This window comes from Cynocephalus volans, chromosome 3 (assembly GCF_027409185.1).
Source record: "Cynocephalus volans isolate mCynVol1 chromosome 3, mCynVol1.pri, whole genome shotgun sequence".
Classification (NCBI taxonomy): Eukaryota; Metazoa; Chordata; class Mammalia; order Dermoptera; family Cynocephalidae; genus Cynocephalus; species Cynocephalus volans.
The window spans coordinates 83527788-83547064 of record NC_084462.1 but is presented as its reverse complement, the minus strand read 5'-3'; the positions used below and the strand labels follow the sequence as shown (position 1 = coordinate 83547064).

The 19277-nt window shown below is 34.3% G+C and overlaps 1 protein-coding gene across 1 annotated transcript in view; it reads left to right on the top strand.

Moving 5' to 3' along the window:
- The window catches only part of PIGB (phosphatidylinositol glycan anchor biosynthesis class B), a 29849-nt gene that overhangs the window by 10266 nt on the left and 306 nt on the right, over positions 1 to 19277 (top strand). Inside the window, 6 exon segments of the mRNA XM_063090048.1 lie at positions 601 to 741; positions 8226 to 8277; positions 9401 to 9612; positions 10304 to 10368; positions 16730 to 16943; positions 18882 to 19062. Coding sequence (XP_062946118.1) covers positions 601 to 741; positions 8226 to 8277; positions 9401 to 9612; positions 10304 to 10368; positions 16730 to 16943; positions 18882 to 19062 — 865 coding nt within the window.

Here is a 19277-nt window from a genome sequence, read left to right as displayed (position 1 = left end):
CATCTCAGCCATTTATTGAGAGAAATCCTATTAGTAAAAATCCACATCTTTACCCATGATCATATAGGTTTGTATAGTAGGCTTTTTAACAGTTGTACCTACATATCTCTCAGTTCGATAAAATTACCTTACTTTCAAAACAAAATCATATGTACTCAGAAGTCCATTATTGCCTGAATAATCCTAATGTTTCTTTAAATGTGCATGTTTTTTCTTTAAGAAATGTTTTGTGTGACTTTCTCATAGCTCCTTAGGAGAAACTTGACCATTTTTCTATCAAGAAAGTAATTGGCAGAGTCATGAGATTAAAAGTTAGAATACTTTTCAGCACACAAGAGTAGTATTAAGACATGAGACAACTCATTTAAAAATATTAGAATTAGGATATTAGACCTGGAAAGACTTTAGATAGTTAGCTCTTTTTACAGATAAGAAAAACTAAGACCCAGAAAGTATAAGTAACTTGCCAAAGTTTATATAGCTATTTATACCAAAAGGAAAATGCTATCTATTTTCAAATGTTATATCACAGTGTAAATAGTAGATAACGTCGAGATTAATTTCCCAGTTGTCTTGATAACACATTTTCCTTGCTTACAGTGTCAAGTACTCATCCCTGGTGGCATTTGCCTTCATAATTCGTCCCACAGCTGTCATTCCATGGATACCTTTGCTATTCAGACATTTCTGGCAAGAACAGAAAAGGCTTGATCTTATTCTACATAATTTTTTACCTGTAGGGTAAGTATGACTACAACCCATCTATTAAGTTTAGTAACCTATACAAGATAGCTTATGAACAAGATTTTACATCTTTTAGTTAGTTACTTATTATATCTTCTAATATCAATGAGAACTTTCAGCCCAAGGATACAGAATATTTCAAATTTATATTTTGCACTTTTATGTCTATGATCCTGATTTACTATAAGTATTTTAATTTGCTCAAATGTGGATCTTTGCAGTTATTTCTTAGAACTTTCTTTTATTCCCTAAATATTTCTCAAATACATTTTGGAGAGACTTGATTCTTTCATATTTGTATAGGGCATTATAATTTAGAATGTATTTTCACATATTCATGATTTTCACATTTCTTGGACCTAGGTAATGCATGCATTTTTATTTTGTGGTAGAGGAAATAGAGGGTTTGGACAAATTAAAAATGAATTAGCCAAAGTCACTGAGCTGGTTGCTGGGATAGAACGGAGATTGAAACCCAGGTCTTCTAATTATACTATCAGCTCCTAGGATCAGGCTTATCCCAAGTATAAAGTAGAATATCCAAAATATTTATTGAAGGGATGAGTACATTCTGACTCTTAGAACATGTTTTTAATATACTAGTTTTCACTCTGCACAAGTATTTTTTTGGTACCAATTAGAAAGGACTAAATTATCTTGTGGCTAAGTTGATATTGTTGTCATTTCTCTGATGCTTTAACATTGTTTTGAATGTATTCATTCATTCAGCAAATATTTAATCACGTTTATGTGCCTGGTTGTGTTTAAGATGCTGGAGATACAGCAGTTTAACAAAACGCAGTCCCTGCCTTCATGAAGTTTACATTCTAGTTGGGGGAGAGGGAGACAGTTAGAAAGATAAGAGTAAATATATATTTGTCAAGCGATGATGAATGCTGTAGGGAAAAATAATGTGGGATAAGAAGGATAGAATGCTGGTTTGTTTTTATAGGGTAATCGGGAGAAGACCACCATGATAGGGTGAAATTGGAACCAAAATCTAGAGGAGTGAAGAGAGTGAACCATGTAGATACCTGAGGAAAGAATATTCCAAGCAAAGGAACCAGCAAGTGCAAAGTGTGTTTGGTGTGTTCAAGGAACAGCAAGGAGACCAGTGTGGCTAAAGGAAAGTAAGCTTGGAGGAATGTGATAATGAGGTCAGAGAGATAGCAGGGGCCCAGATTATGTAGGTTTTTACACTGAGGGAGATGAAAAGCCTTTCTAGTCTCATTAGCAGTATGATATATTTTATTCATTCAATAAATATTTGTATCAAGCATTTGACGATTCAAATCAGTAAGATACAGTGTCTGCTCCCAAAGTCAAATTATTGGGGGGAAAGAGATATAACAATACAGATGCTCCTCGACTTACAGTGGGATTACTTTCTCATAAACCCATCATAAGATGAAAATATTATAAATCAAAAATGCATTTAATATCCCTAATCTACAAAACATCATAGCTTCACTTAGCCTTGTCTACCTTAAATGTGCTCAGAACACTTATATTAGCCTACAGTTGGGCAAAATCATCTAACACAAACCCTATTTCATAACAAAGTGTTGAATATCTCATGTATTTCATTGAATGCTGTACTGAAAGTGAAAAACAGAATGGTTGTATGTGTACCATTGTAAAAAATCAAACCATCATAAGTTGGGGACCATGTGTAATTCTTACCCAACAATTTAAAATGTTCTAATGTAGGTGTATAACAAAATGCCATAGGAGAACAGAAAATAAAGAGCCTAATTCTGCTTGTAGGGGGAATATTAATAGAAGCCTTATAAACTAAGTGATATTTCAGATGTAATCAAAGATGAGTATGAATCTGCCAGGCACGGGTAATTAGCTGCTTAAAGTTGAAAAGGCCTGAAGGAACCTATTCATATTGATCCAGTGCTTGTCTTGTTTATTTTGAAGGGAATTATAGGAAAGAACAAACAAAATAATGCATTTAAAAATACTATGTGAGGTATAGAACAAAAGGCAATCACAGGCCTAATTAGTCTTATACTCAAGTCCTTGATGCATAGAGTTGGCTCCAGACTTGAACCTTATACAGACATTTGTACATATTGATCACTCTCTAAAAATAGCCAGTTGCATATTCAAACAGTAGTAGGGTCTCTAAATATACAGAAAAATCTTGAATTACTCTTAGGAAATATTCTTTTGTTGGGAAGGGTAAGGTCCTGGCTGATACGAGGATCCAAACCCTTGACCTTGGTGTTATAACACTGCACTCTAACTAACTAAGCTAACCGGCCAGCCCTGAAAAAATTCTAATATATGTGGACCTATTTTTCTTTACCTTTTACACAACCTTGAGAATTCGGGACATCATTTTGTCATTTTGTAAAATCAAAAATTGTTCAATTGCCTTTCAGCTGCCACATTAATTATCTCACCAATAACTGACAAGATGGGAATAAAATAGCAGACATCATTATAGATCATACAGGCATTGAAGAGATAAGAAGATGATATTTAAACAACTTTTTACTAATCAATTTGACAATTTAGATGAAATGGACAAATGTCTAGGAAAATATAATTTAACTGACAAAAGGAGAAATAGAAAATGTGAATAGTACTATACAAGGGTACTTCAAAAAGATCATAGAAAAATGGAATTAAAAGATAATGGAAATCTTTCTATGAACTTTTTGGAGTCCCCTCATATACATTAAAGAAATTTAATTTGTAATTAAGGCCTTCAAGCATAGAAGCACTAGGCTCAGACGGCTTCACTGGTGAATTCTTCCATACATTTAAGAAAGAAGACAATTCACATGAACTATTCCAAAGAATAGAAAAAGAAGAATATTTCCCAATTTCTTTGATGAAGAATATCTTTGATACCAAAATCTAACAAGAACATTACAAGAAAAATCAAATATAAACCAATATCTCTCATGACTGTGAGTTCAAAAATCCTTAACAAATATTAGCAAATTGAATCCAGTGATATATTAAAAAGAATAATACATCACAGTGAAGATTGGTTGTATTGCAGGAATGTGAAGTAGGTTTAATATTTGAAAATCAACCAATATGATTCATGACATTAAAGAATAAAGGGGAAAAATCATATGACTTTCTCAATAAACACAGAAAAGGCAAATGATAAAATTAAAAGCCCATTCACGATTAGGGTAAAAGAAAGACAACCCTTAGAAAACAAGCCATTGACCCCATGTTTATTGCAGCACTATTAACAATAGCCAAAATATGGAATCAACATAGATGACCATCAACAGATAAATAAATAAAGAAAATGTGGCATATATACACAGTGGAATACTACTCAGCCATGAAGAAGAATGAAATCCTGTCATTTGCAGCAACAAGGATGAGTCTGGAAGACATTATGTTAAGAGAAATAAGTCAGGTACAGAATATAAATACCATATGTTCTAACTCATATGTGGAAGCTAAAAAAAAATAATAAGTTGATCTTTTCGAAGTAGGGAGTAGAATTGTGGTTACTAAAGGCTGGGAAGCAGTGGGGAATAATGACAGGTTGGATAATGGACACAAAATTACAGCTGGAGAGGAGGAGTAAGTTCTAGTGAGGTACAGTAGTGCTAGGCATCTATAATTAATAATTTATTGTATGTTCTCAAATGGCTGGAAGAGAGATCAAATGTTCTCATCACAAAGAAATGATAAAGTTTTGTGATGAATATGATAATTTTGCTGACTGGTTAATCACACATTGTATACATACATGTATTGAAATATAACTCTGTACCTCATAAATATGTACAATCATTATGTGTCAATTACAAAATAAGTAAATTTCTTTAAAAAAAAAAAAGCAATGGAAGGGGACTCATAAATATAGCAAAGATTTCTATTTAAATGTTATAGAAAATCATACTTTGTGTTAAAGTACTAAACTCCTTTCTCCTGAGATTGGGAAAGATACAAGGATGCTTATTATCTCCACTCTTGTTCAACAGTATGCATTCTTGTGCAATAAGACAAGAAAAGCAAGTAAATGGTTGGAAAGGAAGAAAGAAAACTATATGACATGTAGTATATGTAAAGAATCCAAAAGATGTAGAGATAAACTATTAGAATTAGTAAATAAACATGCTCACTGGATACGAGGTATTAATTAGATACTAAAACTAGTGGGTAAAAGTTTGAGGAATAACAGGATATTTACATAGTTTCAAAGTGCTTCCCCACAAGATACTAATAAGTATCTTGATTAATAAATTACAAAAGATGAAATGATAAGTTTACAGTGGAGAAACTTTGCAGACATGTTTTACCCAAGTGAGCAAAGTTAACCTTGCTATTATTAGGGCCAGTCATGTCATGGAACTCCTGATCTGAAGCACTGAGAAAAACACCGCATAACTTCTGTGGCATTACTGCCAAAATGCATAACCTGAATCTAATCGTGAGAAGATATCAGACAAGCCCAAATTGAGGTATATCCTCCTACAAAATAACTGACCTAATTCTTCAATGATGCCACGGTCATGAAGGGCAAAGATTAAGGAACTACTATTTCAGATTAAAGGAGATTAAAGAAACATGAAAACTGAACACAACAAATGACTGAGATTTTTTTTTTCCTTTGCTATAAAAGACATTATTAGGACAATTGGCAAAATCCCAAGAAGGTCCGCAAATTAGATTGAATGTTAATTTCCTGATTCTGATGATTTGTGGCTTATGTAGGAGAATATTCTTTTTAGGAAGTAACCACTGACTTATTTAGAGATAAAAGTGAATGATGTCTGCAACTTAACTCTCAAACAGTTCAGAAAAAAATACATATATTTATGAATTTTTTTTGTTTGTGTGTGCTAGCCAAAAATATGTATCTTTAAAGAGAGAGAAAGAAAGGGATAAAGCAAATATGGTATAATGTTAACATTTGGGAAGTCAAGATGAAGGGTACATGGGAATAACCTTATTATTTAAGGTGAAGGTTATATGGGAGAATAAAAGTATCATTGACAGTGGCATCAAAAAATATCAGATACTTATGAATAAATTAATTAAAGGCATTCAAGACCTCTACACAGAAAGCTGCAAAACATTATTGGAAAAAACAAAGGCCTAAATAAACAGAGGAATATACCATGTTCATGGATGGCAAACTCGATATTTTAAAATATCAAGTCTCCCCAAATTGATCTATACATTCAGTGCAATTCCAGTTAAAATCCCAGTAGGGTTTGTGTGGGTATGTATAAACTGATGAGCTGATAAACTTTTACATGAAATACAAAAGGCCAAGAATAGCTAAGATTTTTGCAGTGGAGGACTTTACACTATTAGATACTAGGACTTATGACAAAGTTATAGTCATTAAGACAACTTAGAATTAGTGCAAGGCAAAACAAATAAATCAGTGGAAGAGAATAGGGCCCAGCAAAGACAGATATATGTAGTCACTTTATTTATGATGAAGGTGAAACTTCAGTACAGTAGAGAAAGGATAGTCTTTTCAATAAATACATAGTTGGATAGCCATATGGAAAAAAATTAATCTTGACTCCTACACTTCCCAACATAAGCAAAAAAGAAAAAACCGTCCAAGGGAATTACAGATCCTAATGCAAACGTAAACAGTGGTGCTTCTTCAGATATGCGAGAATAAGTGCTGGCTATAAAGAAAAAAGATACATTTGAATAAATTCAAATTAAAGACTTGTTCACTAGATTCACCATTAAGACAGTGAAAAAAGCAAGCCACAGATAGGAGAAGACATTTGCAATACATATAACCACCAAAACCTTATATCCAGTTTACAAAACTTGTAAAAATCTAGAGGAAAAATGATCAAAAGGGGCTGGCCAGTGAGCTCAGGTAGAGTACATTGTTATAACACCAAGGTCAAGAATTCAGATCCCCATACTGGCCAACTGCCACAAAAAAAAAGATCAAATGACCTGAACAGGTACTTAAAAAAATATTCAAAAGGCCATTAAGTACAAAGGTACTCATCTCATTAGTCATCAAGGAAATGTTGTTTAAAACCACCATGACATCCTACTATATATCCACCCAAATGGCTAAAGATGATGTGGAACCCTTATATATTCCTGTGGGAATGTAAATTGTTACAACACTTTGGAAAACTAAGTATATACTAAAGCTAATTGCACTTATACCCTCAGGCCCAGCTATTTCAGTTCTAGGTATATGCCCAACAGAAATGCTTATGTATGGATACCAAGAGATGTGTAAAACAATGTTCATAGAAGCAATATTCATAATAGCTAAAAATGGGAAGCATGGCGTCCATCAAAAGAAAAATACAGTGTGATATAACACATTTCAATACACAGTATTATAAATGAACAAACTGCAGTGTGAAAAAACAATGGTTCAACTTCACAAGTGTAATGATTGAAGGAATTTGAACATAAGCATACATACAGTATGATTCCATTCTTATAAAATTTGAAAAAAGGTAAAATTCACTTATTGTATCAGAAACTAGGATAGTGAGAAAAAAAAAACAAGAAAAATAAGGAAAAAGAAACTCTTAATAGTGGTTACCTTTGGGAAAGTGGTAGGATTGACTGGAAGGATGAGGGGGTGCTGCTAATGGTCTTTATCCTGCTCTGTATGACAGTTACACAGTTGTGTTCATATAGTGATGATTCATGGAGCTTTATACACATAGTGTATTTTCCTGTGTATATGTTTGTGGTAGGCAACCTCTGAGATGGTTCCCAGTGATCCCGTCCTCCTACTATTCATGCCTTTGTATAATACCCTCCCCTTGAGCATAGGCTGGATTTGTTGACTCAATTCTAATAAGTAGAATTAGCAAAGGGATGGGATGTCACTTCCAGTACTAGGTTATAAAAAGACTGTGACTTCCATCTTGGGTACCTGTCTTATTCTCTTGGCTGGCTCATTCTGGGGGGAAACGAATCACAATGTCATGGGGCACTCTTAAGGAAAGTGCCACACATTGAAAGACACAGCCCTACCACAACTATGAGTGACTCTGGAAACCGATCTCTCCTCCACCCCCAGTCAAGCCTTCAGATGAAACTGTATCCCCTCTTAAGAGCTTAACTGCAATTCATGAAAGACTTGAGCCAGTGGTACCCAGCTAAACTACACTGGATTCTTGACCTACAGGAACTGTGAAGTGATAAATATTCATAACTTTAAGTTGCCAAGTTTTGGGGTAATTTGTTATGCAGCAATAGATAATCTTTCAATGATCTTTATGTTAATATATTTTTATAATATTTATGTAATAATCTATCAATCTCTATCAATAGATAAGATCTTTCACTTGATCTTAGCCAAAAGGCTGAGAAGCAGTAGATAAGATCTTTCAAAATGTTCAAGTCTATATTCAGTTGGTGAAATTGTAAAGCATTTTTGAAGTGGCTTTTGATGCAAGGCACTTGCAAAGCCATATGCTAGTATTGGATTTTTAGCAAGGTCAGAATGTGAATCACCATTCTATTCTGTTTTTCAGATTTGTCACTTTGAGTTTGTCTCTGATAATTGATCGTATTTTTTTTGGCCAAGTAAGTAAAAGTATATTAAGCTAATAGCCATTTTTATTTTAATCATTCATTTCACTGAAACCTCAACCTGGATTTTTAATCCACTAATATTTCGGAACAGAGGCAAATCATTTTTTAAAAATGATATGGGATACACAAAACAGGACTTCCAGCGTATGCCTTTGGTTCAATTTGCTGTGCTTTTTACGTAATAGAATTATATATTCCTACTTAATGTTTAAAAGCATCCATTTTGAGGCAGGGACATATAACTATATTTTTGTTAGGTTTGTAATAATAAAGGATAATTTTTAAATGACTTTGGTTGACCCCCTTAATCATCCAGAAATCAAATTAACCAAAACATTCTATTCCTCAATCATTTGGCTTGAGATTTTAATCTATAACTTTATAGCCTTTGCTTGTTTTTAGGTTCCCTTTTTCCCTCTTCAGAGTCATTTAATGGGCTCTGACATCAGATTGCCAAGGTTTGAAGCCTAGTACTCTCACTGTTGGCTTTGTGATCTTGGACCAGTTTTGTACATTTCTTGCCATGGGTTCCTTACTGGAAATACTTTTGGCACCTGTCTCATAATGTTGTAGAATTAAATGAGGTAATGCATGTAAATCCTTACAACAGTGCCTGGCACAAGTGAACACTTAATGTTACCTGCTGTTCTTACTGCTGTTGCTGTCATTCTACATGGTGCTATAATTCAAATTGTAATGTATTCAAAGCTTTATCTTAATAGGTAATATGTGACATTGTAAGGAACTAGAGTAAAATTTTTAATATGGATACCATACACACACTCTCATAAAAATTATTTTTTAGGATCCTCTTTATGGATGTAAAACTTATATTGCAAAAATATGCTTGAATGTTTATTCATGATTTTTGAGATTCATGTTGAATCTCAAAAATCTAGTGTTTTACAAGTTAACAAAGAACACATCAATACTTAAAGAAAAAAAGTTAAGAATGATTTCATACAGTCATTAATAAAAATTATTAATGTAAACTACTGTCTGGTTTTTATTAAATTCTGATTTAAAGTCAACATTCTGTCAAATTCCCTAATGCCAAAGGTTAATACTTCGCAATAACACATTTCTGTTTTTTTTTTTCCTTCAACTATGCCAGTGGACTCTGGTTCAATTTAATTTTTTGAAATTTAACGTGCTGCAGAATTTGGGAACATTTTACGGTTCTCATCCATGGCATTGGTACTTCAGTCAAGGATTTCCAATTGTGTTGGGTACTCACTTACCCTTCTTTATTCATGGCTGCTTTCTAGCCCCAAAGAGGTACCAGGTACTTTTGCTGACTGTGCTGTGGACACTGCTAATTTATAGGTAAGATTTTATTTGTTCAAATAGTTAATTTTTTAAATGAACTAAATTCTTCAAAAAGTAAACTGTTTATCTTTTGAAAATGCATTAACTCTTTTGTTAGTGGCAATTATTTTAGAAGACAGAAGTAGTAGTAATTATGCTGGTGCTCAGAGTGAATACTTCAGATATGTAGTTTGCTTAACAAGGATTACACTCAGTTTTTAAGAAACTGAACAAATTTTATTTGCTTTCAAAAATCAGAAACTACCAAAATTTTAAGTATTGAAGGACCAGAGAAATACTTTTCTAAAATATAATGTGTATATCCTTATTCTGAATTTGAGTAATATTACTTACTTGGATTGGTAATAGAAATACCTTTTTTAGAACATAATTGTACTTTATAACTTCACATTGACATCAAATGTTATGATTGATTTTTAACACATCATAAGCATCTTTTAACTAAAAGATAAAGAGACTGATTCCTGAAGCAAGAAATTCAGTATCGCTAAGTATCAGAAAAATAAATACAAAGGTACTTAAAAAGTTCATGGATTCATATTGTCTTTTAATTCTATTTTTCCACAAACTTTACGAAGTACTCTTGTAGATCATGTTAATTATATTTCATTTTTAATACGTTAATTTCTCAAACTATCATGCAATGATAATACCTAATATTTTATTTTAATGTCTTTTTTTATTATAGTATGTTGGGCCACAAAGAATTCCGGTTTATCTATCCAGTTTTACCATTTTGTATGGTGTTCTGTGGTAAGTGTCTTTGTTTAATATAGAAAAAAATTATATAGAAATAGTTAAAAGACAATAAGTGCTCATTAAACTCTATTATTTATTTTCATCTAGGCTAAATGAGAATTACTTATTAATTACAAATTTATTACTGCAATATTCCTTTTGTAGTCTAAATTTTTTTTTTCCTGTATCCTATAAAGTGATAAAAAACATAAGGATCCAATATCCAAAGCACCTATTGGTGGTGGTATTTGTTAGAAATCTTTCACTAAAGGGCCGAGCCTGTGGCGCACTCGGGAGAGTGCAGCGCTGGGAGCGCAGGCAGCGACGCTCCCGCCGCGGGTTCGGATCCTATATAGGACTGGCCAGTGCACTCACTGGCTGAGTGCCGGCCACGAAAAAGACAAAAAAAAAAAAGAAATCTTTCACTAAAAAATAAAGGAATATGTCTTTTAGAATAGCTATTTTAGGGCCAAGCCCGTGGCGCACTCGGGAGAGTGCAGCCCTGGGAGCACAGTGACACTCCTGGCATGGGTTTGGATCCTATATAGGAATGGCTGGTGCACTCACTGGCTGAGTGCCGGTCACGAAAAAGACAAAAAAAAAAACAAAAAGAATAGCTATTTTAAGTTTATGGTTAAACTGCAAGGGTCTTCATTTTCACAAACAAAAACTGTATTTATAGCTGTTAAAACTAGTTTTCAATTCTTTTACACACAAAATATTTACCCCTTTAAGACTCACTATAATGCATATACAATTTTTAAAGTAATTTACTCTGATTTATTTTTGGCCTTTTCTCCATTTTTCCACAAGGTCTTTGCAGTATATTTTTTTTACCTGTGACTTCTAAAAAATCTTATATTACTCAGCTCAAGACAATCTGAATTTTTACATTGCCTGGTTTAGAAAAATTATGAATTGAAACTTTATTCACTTCATGCTTAATAAATGAGTGTTGGCTTCCTACAAATATTAAGACCTTTAAAAAAATCACTGGGTTGGAAAAGAAGAAATGAATAACCAACTGGGTCTGGAGGCTGGAAAAAACTAGGGAGTTACAGGTTTCAAACTTACATTTTACTTAAAAAAAAAAAAAATCCCAATAAGCCCTTGAGTTAGGCAGCCTTCTTTGCCCAAGTGTACATCAACTACAGATCTCAGATCTATGTACTCTCTTCAATTTATATAAACATACACATCTACGTATCTGATACATCTAAAGTACTGAAACCAAAGTCTCAATTTATGTCATTTCCTTATAGTCTTACTTCATATAAAATGCAGGCATCTAACAGCTATTTGGCTAGTCTTAAGAATAGTGGACCCATTTCCCAGAAGAAATCTGTTCACAAATCACTTTACAGATTTTAAAGTGTTGTTTCATTTTGTTTGTTTTTACAGCTACTTGAGTGTGAGTTATAATTAAATCAAGCATTGCTTATGTACTGGAGGACAAATATTTGTGTGTATGTATGTCTGCATGTGTGTGGTTTGGTTTGGTTTGGTTAATTTAGCAACTTGGTTTGATTTACATTTTCAAAATCTGGATGTTTCCAGCATTCCTTCTCTGTGCCTTGTTTCTTTACAGAGTATTTAGAGAAAGATTGAGTTGTCTGAATCCTCATTCCCAGTCCAAAAGATTGAATCTTTAAGTGGCAGGAACCTACTGTAACCAGGGTCTATTCTCAGTCTCAGATTGAGATAAAATGCTGATGAGGGTTGAAGAGACACCCTTCCAGTGGATAAGACACCATTATCCAATGGATAAGACACTCTTCCTTCCATCCTGTGTCCACTCACAAGGATCGCTAAAGGACTGAAATCTAGAAAAACCCGACTGCCTCACAGAATGTAATGTTTTCCTCCAGACAGTATACCTAAGGTTCTTGAGTGGGCCAAAAGAATCTCTCATTCCTAGGAGACTTATACTTCCACTAACAGCCAGAGCTCTTTAATGCCAGGAGGTTCCAACGATAGGATCGATTAGGTAGTAAGCTCACCTAGACAGAAGTCTTTAGACATTTGGGAACATTATCAGACAGGAGTTCTTTTTGGAGTTCTTGACGTTTTAAAATGACCCAATTTGACTCTTTCCTAACTACTTGAAATCTTGAGTTATATTACACCTCAAATCTCAGCCTTATTCTGTTCCTGTGTGACCTCTTTTAACCTGATTTTACATAAACATGACAACTTTATTGGCCATTGCTATATAACAGGCCACCTAAAAACTCAGTGGCTTAAAACTTTATTATTACTTACAACTCTACAGCTTTTCCAAGTAGTTCTCTCCACTTAAGCAGAGCTCACTTATGCAAATGTGATCAGCGGCAGATTGGGTAGACACTTCTATTGACCTAGGCCAGGCTCTCATTTTTGCGGTTCAGCTGGCCATAGGCAGAAGGTAACTGAGTTCTTCTGTATTCTCTCATCTTCCAACAAGCTTGGCTGGGGCTTTTTTCACTTGGGATAGGCAGGATTCCAAAAGGAGGAGCAGAAATGTGCAAGGCCCTTTGAGGCAAAGGCTTGGAATTTACACACTGTGGCTTCTACCATATTCTTCTGGTCAAAGCAAGTCTCAAAGCCAGGCCAGATTCAAGAGATGGGGAAATAAACACCAGCCTCATAATGGAGTTGGACACAGGAAGAGGAGTAATTGCAGCCATTTTTTTAATCTACAGTAACTTCTCTTGCCTATTTGAATTTTCCTCAGTCCTATAAAATAGGACAACTCTAGAAAACATACCTTCTGTGACTGGCTCTGATCTTTAGTGAACTGTATAACACTGTGCTTCAGTTTCCTTATCTGTAAAAGAAGGGTGCCACTGGTTTAACAATCCTGAAATTCTGAGAATGAAGCTCTGTCATGTATGCTGATATGTTTCCAGCACCCTGCTATTGATTCTGGGTTGGGTGTCTGCCTAATCTGTTTTTACCACAGTGGCCAAAGCAGACTTGCTTCTCTCTCTGATTGGGCCTTGTTTTTCCAAATTCTAATCTTTTTATCAAAATTGCATGTGCACATTGTTTCAGTAGTCATTCCATAGGAGTTTGTTTTAAAAAGCAAGTGGTCCCCCGTTCTTCCCTTTTCCCTCCCCAGAAGCAATCACTTAAACATTCTTTTAACTGCTCATTTTGATATTTATCTCTATATCTCTAAATAAAATACTTATAATGCCACTTTAAGATCTTTGTTTTAGGCATTACCTACTGACTGCTCACCATGGAAGATGAAAATATGGCTTTATACAAAGTAGCAACATAAAATTCTTTGTGATACCTCCCTCTGTGCCCTGTATCCTCATTATGGTTAATAGTTCAAAGTCTCACTCTTTCCCAGGTCCGTTCTCCTGCATGTCCCATTACAGAACTGAACTACACTTTTTCTCATGTAAACACTGAAACTAAGTTGACCTAATAGCTTTCCCAAAGAGTATTTAAAAATGGAAAGGTTGGGGCCAGCCCGTGGCTCACTCAGGAGAGTGCGGTGCTGATAACACCTAGGCCACAGGTTCAGATCCCTATATAGGGATGGCCAGTTTGCTCACTGGGTGAGCTTGGTGCAGACAACACCAATACAAGGGTTAAGATCCCCTTACCGGCCATCTAAAAATAAATAAAAATAAATAAAAATGGAAAGGTTAACTCAGATTATCTCTAATTGGTAGAACATGGTAGAGATTTTTTTCTTAACATTACATTTTCTGATAATTTTTGCCAAAACCAGGATGCATCTTTGCCACTCCTCAGTAAGAAGGAACTCAGTCATTGCTGGAAAATACAGATTGCCACACTAAATATCCAAAACTTCAAAAGTATATATATCAAGCTAAATAATATGTGATGATTAGGAGATATAGCTGAGTAAAGAAAACAACTCATGAAAGGCTTTAGATATTCAAGTTGTTAGATTTTATACTAGTCAACTGAGAAATAATGAATTAAAAACTCTTTAAACAGTAGTGTGATGAGAATGATTTGATAAGAACTCAGTGTATTTTGTTATAAAAATAACCATTGCTTATGGTACAAAGACAAATAAATGCATTAGTGTGTCATACTCTAATCATAGAACCCCATTCCCCATAGATAACTATTGTTTTGGGTTTTTTTTTTTTTTTTTTTTTTTTTTTTTTTTTTTGGCAGCTGGCCAGTAAGGGGAGCCAAACCCTTGACTTTGGTGTTATGACTTCACACCTAACCAACTGAGCTAACCAGCCAGCCCTGTTACCACTTTCTTATGCAATTCTCCAGAAATTTCCTATATACCCACTTTTAAGTATCTTCTCATAGGCCCAGACGACAGGAGCAAATTAAGTATTTTGGGGTGATGGTTAGCATCCAGTTAACAATGAGTTGGCTACTATGTGAAATGAAGGGGTCTACATTCTGACAACTAGTCACCAGGGCTCTTACAAAGTCCCAAATCTTCAGTAAATAGGAGGGGATTTTGCATTTTAAATAGGTAATGTTTACATTATTTACATGGTGGTGATTATCAATTTTTGAAGCTTGGTCATTTGTAGTTGGATTATTTCAGTGAGAATTATATATATCTCCATATTATTTGCATGTGCAATTAAGTAGACTTTACTGGGTGGCAGCTACTAGAATCTTGTTGATTTCCTTTTAACTATTGAAGAAACAGTACAATTTCTCTATAAGAAAACCACGAGCACTGGCCGGTTAGCTCAGTTGGTTAGAGCACAGTGTTATAACAGCAAGGTGAAGAGTTTGGATTGTGCCCCGCCCCATGCCCACTCCAAAAAAAACCATGGGTCCTAGGCTTCTCATGTAGCTCACTCAGTCTAGCATTAAAACTGTTATGTATCTTTCCAACTCTCCCTTTACCAACTCCAGTTTCTGAAATCCCCTTGGGAATCTTTCAATGTCAGATGGTTTGAAAATCTCAGGCTTCAGATTCGAGACTCTTGACTTATACTATAAAGTCAGGTTCTTTTCTAACATGCACAAAAGTCATTTGATGATAACTGAATTTTTTAAAGATATTTTCCCATATGTCAAATATTTAGTAATGCTTGTAGGGTGCTAAAAATGTATATAAAAAGAAATGCAGACCTCAAGGTTGAAATAAGGTTTTAGCCCAAAACTTAATTTTAAGTTGGAACTTGAAATGCATTTTCCCTTTGAAATAATACGGTGACACATAGCTCCAAGAATATCCCACAAAAGCTCATCTGACCTATATTATTATTGGAGAAGCCAATTTTGGAAGGCAGCTATGCTCACTACTATACCACCAATGACACTGGAGAAGCAACTTTTGAATGGCAAATATTTATCAGTATCCACTGTCCTCAGGAAACTAAACTATCATTTTACTTAGGCTGTGTTCAACTAACTGTTCCTTCTGTTACCACCATTTTTTTCATATTATTTTTCCAAGTAATATGGAGATTCAGTTCTCACCAAAATGACCTACCCTAAAATGAGCTAAATGAAAGTGAAAATGATCACCACATAAGTAAAGCAAGCATCACCTAACTTAAGAGAAGCCCCCAGCCCCACCAGTACTGAAGATGCTGGGAACACAAGCCACAAGCACGTCTTCTTCCAGCATCCTACCCAGGGTGCCATTTTCATAACATTCACCACCACATATTCCCATTTTCTATCACCCATCCATCCTATTGCATCCCTGCTGCCAAAGTTTCAGATAAAACTTCCGGTGAACATGTAGTGAATGAACAAACTGCTAAAGAGTTAGCCACTTTACCTATGTCCGCTTTATACTGATTTGAACATTCCTGAGAGCAAATTGTCTTCTAGGGCCTTGCCAGGACAGGCTTTAATGTATCTTCTTGTAGTTTTAGCCCACTGAGGTAGATGCAGGTTTTGCCTATCAACCCAAGTAAGCGTTTCAAGTTTTATTTGCTGGTCTGTTCTGTGGTTGGAGTTAATACAGATGGCTTAACTTTTGGAATCCTATTTTATTCCTAATAAAACTTATTCTAGTTCTTATCCTCTTTAGTAGGTTCTTCATTTTACCATTTCAAACATTTTATAAATATAGATCTAAGTTTTAAATAATAGGCTTAGTTTTCTTGATCTGACTACATTTTTTAATCACACCACTTTGTAGAATGTTCTTTGGTTAATCAGAGCTATTTCAAGATTAACAGTACTAGGAGATATGGATACGTGTTATTCCAACTCCTGAATGGTATGAACTGTGGGTAATGTTATCTAAAATATTTACAGGTCAAAGAAATTATGATGACTTATTATCTCTTATTTGTCCGTGACAGTATTACAGCTTGTGTTGTCTCCATGATAACCACAAATATATTTGCATTTAACATAAGAAAACAACAGATGGCCAGTGTTACAATTCAATGTGCCTATCTTTATATAGGATACTCACTAACCCACCTGAAAACGTGGAAGAAACCAGCTCTAAGTTTCCTGTTTTTATCAAATGTGCTCCTCGCCCTCTATACGGGTTTAGTTCATCAACGAGGTACTCTTGATGTCATGAGTCATATTCAAAAAGTCTGTTACAACAGTCCCAATAAATCTTCAGCTTCAATATTTGTAATGATGCCTTGCCACTCTACTCCTTATTACAGGTAATACAAGTTGTTTCACTGTATGCTATTATTAAGAAAATGAAACTGACTAAAATTTCCTTTCAGATTTCTGGATGTGAATTAGTTGATCGTTGATCAAATGATAAACTTTAAACTCCCACTCATATTTATTCACTGATAGATCTTAAAAACATATAAACTGTGCCAATTAAAATCATGTAAGTTTATATAAACTTTAATATTCTTTAAAGATTTTTAAACAGTTTACACTTAAATCTGATTTAAATTGATAAAACATTTTGTAGGTATTTGATACTTTTCTTAGTATACTTATCACTAATCTTACTACAGATCTTTGTGATACATCTTTTATTTACACAATTTTGCATTAATCTCAGAACAATGGATTCTAGTCCAGATATACTACTGGACTGTCACCTTGGTCTTAAACCAGTCTGGACATCACTGTAAAAATTAGGGAATGGAGCTAGATGATATTATAGTGCTTGAATTAAGTGTTTTGGGGAAATGTAAAATACTAAAATTGCCTTAACTATGCAGGGCATCCTTTTAGTCCTATGCTTGTTATTTCAGGAAGCTGTATTAGTCACCAGTTGTCCAATAATAGTACAGGAGCAAAGCAGCCAGTTTTCCTATAGAAAATTCTACACCTATTTAATTCAGTCTGGCTCTAAACAGTCTTAATATCATCATGGATATCATTTTAGGGGAATTTAATACTTTTGGAATATTCTACTTAATGGAATCATTAATGCCAATCATTAATACACAATTTTAAAAATTGGGGTTGCCTAGCAAAAGCCACAGGCTAGATGGAAGCCCTCAAGTATCCCTTCAACTTGAGGATTCCCTACTATATTAAAAATACAGGTGAGAGAGGGACATTCATTCCCCCTCCATGCGCACAAGAGAGGTTATACTGTAGGAATAGGAATTCTAGAGGTACCAAGATGTTCTCCATACATACTTGAAATGGTTGATGTCTTAGGCTTTGTATAGTTCACCAAATTGTTATCTTACACTTTTTCAAAGCTCACAATGGAGGAAAAAGTCTGATGCCTACTATGGAATACAAGGCTGACAGCTTTTTCTCAGGAATTTCTGCTTTACCCTGGAAATAAACCTTTCACCTAAATTAAAATAAAAGTCATGAAGTACTAGATGTGGTGTAGTTATTTTCTGTGTATTTCATAGATAAACCTGTATTGCACAATTATTTAGCTTTATTTCTAATTGGATATTTTAAATCTTCATATCAAGTGAGGTTTAATTTTTCCTGAGGCAGTTATAAACATGGCTCTTTGCATGTCCCAAGTAACTAGCTTAAGTTGTCATGATTGGTATTAGATGAATCTATCTTTTTATGTTCTAGTCTATATATGTCACAATAAAACCATTGCTTATTTGGATGTAATCAGTGAACATATGTTGCTCTCTATAACTGAATCTTATATAAATATATAAGGAAACAGGAAAAACATAATTTAGGATGTGATCCATCCCCTTTCAGAGCAGAAAAGGTCTAAGAGAGCAAGAATCTTTTCTCACTTATGACCAAAGTTTTTTACCTTACTAAGCCTATGGAGAATCACTCTTGTATTTATAAGTTAACTTACCTAGTCCCAAAGACCATTTACTTTCTGGAACAGCTTGCTAATGCTAAAGAGCATTGAATCCCCCAAGCTGACCTACTTCCCTCCTTGAAATAGAGTGTCGTGCTTTAGTTTGGGCTTGTAGTTTATGCTGCAGCTGCACAAGCACATGGTATGAGAATCATGCGCTCCATATTTGAGAAAATGCATTCAAGGCTTGCTTCCTCACCTAAATTGGAACACAGTTTATGGATTCAGATTTCACATTTTACTAAGTATACATGATATTTCTTACAAGTAATATGAAAACTTTCACAATTTTTTTTACTTCTTATAATTATTACAGCAACTTTTCTTTTCATAGCCATGTTCACTGCCCGCTTCTAATGAGATTTCTCGAATGTCCACCTAACTTGACTGGAAAAAGTCAGTATCTTGATGAAGCAGATATATTTTACCTAAATCCCTTAAACTGGTTACATAAAGAGTTTAACAATGATGCATCACTGCCTACTCACTTGATCATTTTCAGCGTTTTGGAGGAGGTAAGTAAACATTAAAAAGAAAACTCGTTATTTTTATTTTACCTCAGATTTAGCAAACACTCAGGTAAGTAGACAACAACCTTTTTTGTGGTCCCTTTCAATCCCCATATTTCATAATTGGTCTTTTCCCCAGTCAATATCAGCCCCAGTTCTGTAACTATCAAGGTATGTTACTTACCATGTTAATTCTTTCATTAAGAAATGTGTTTTATTAA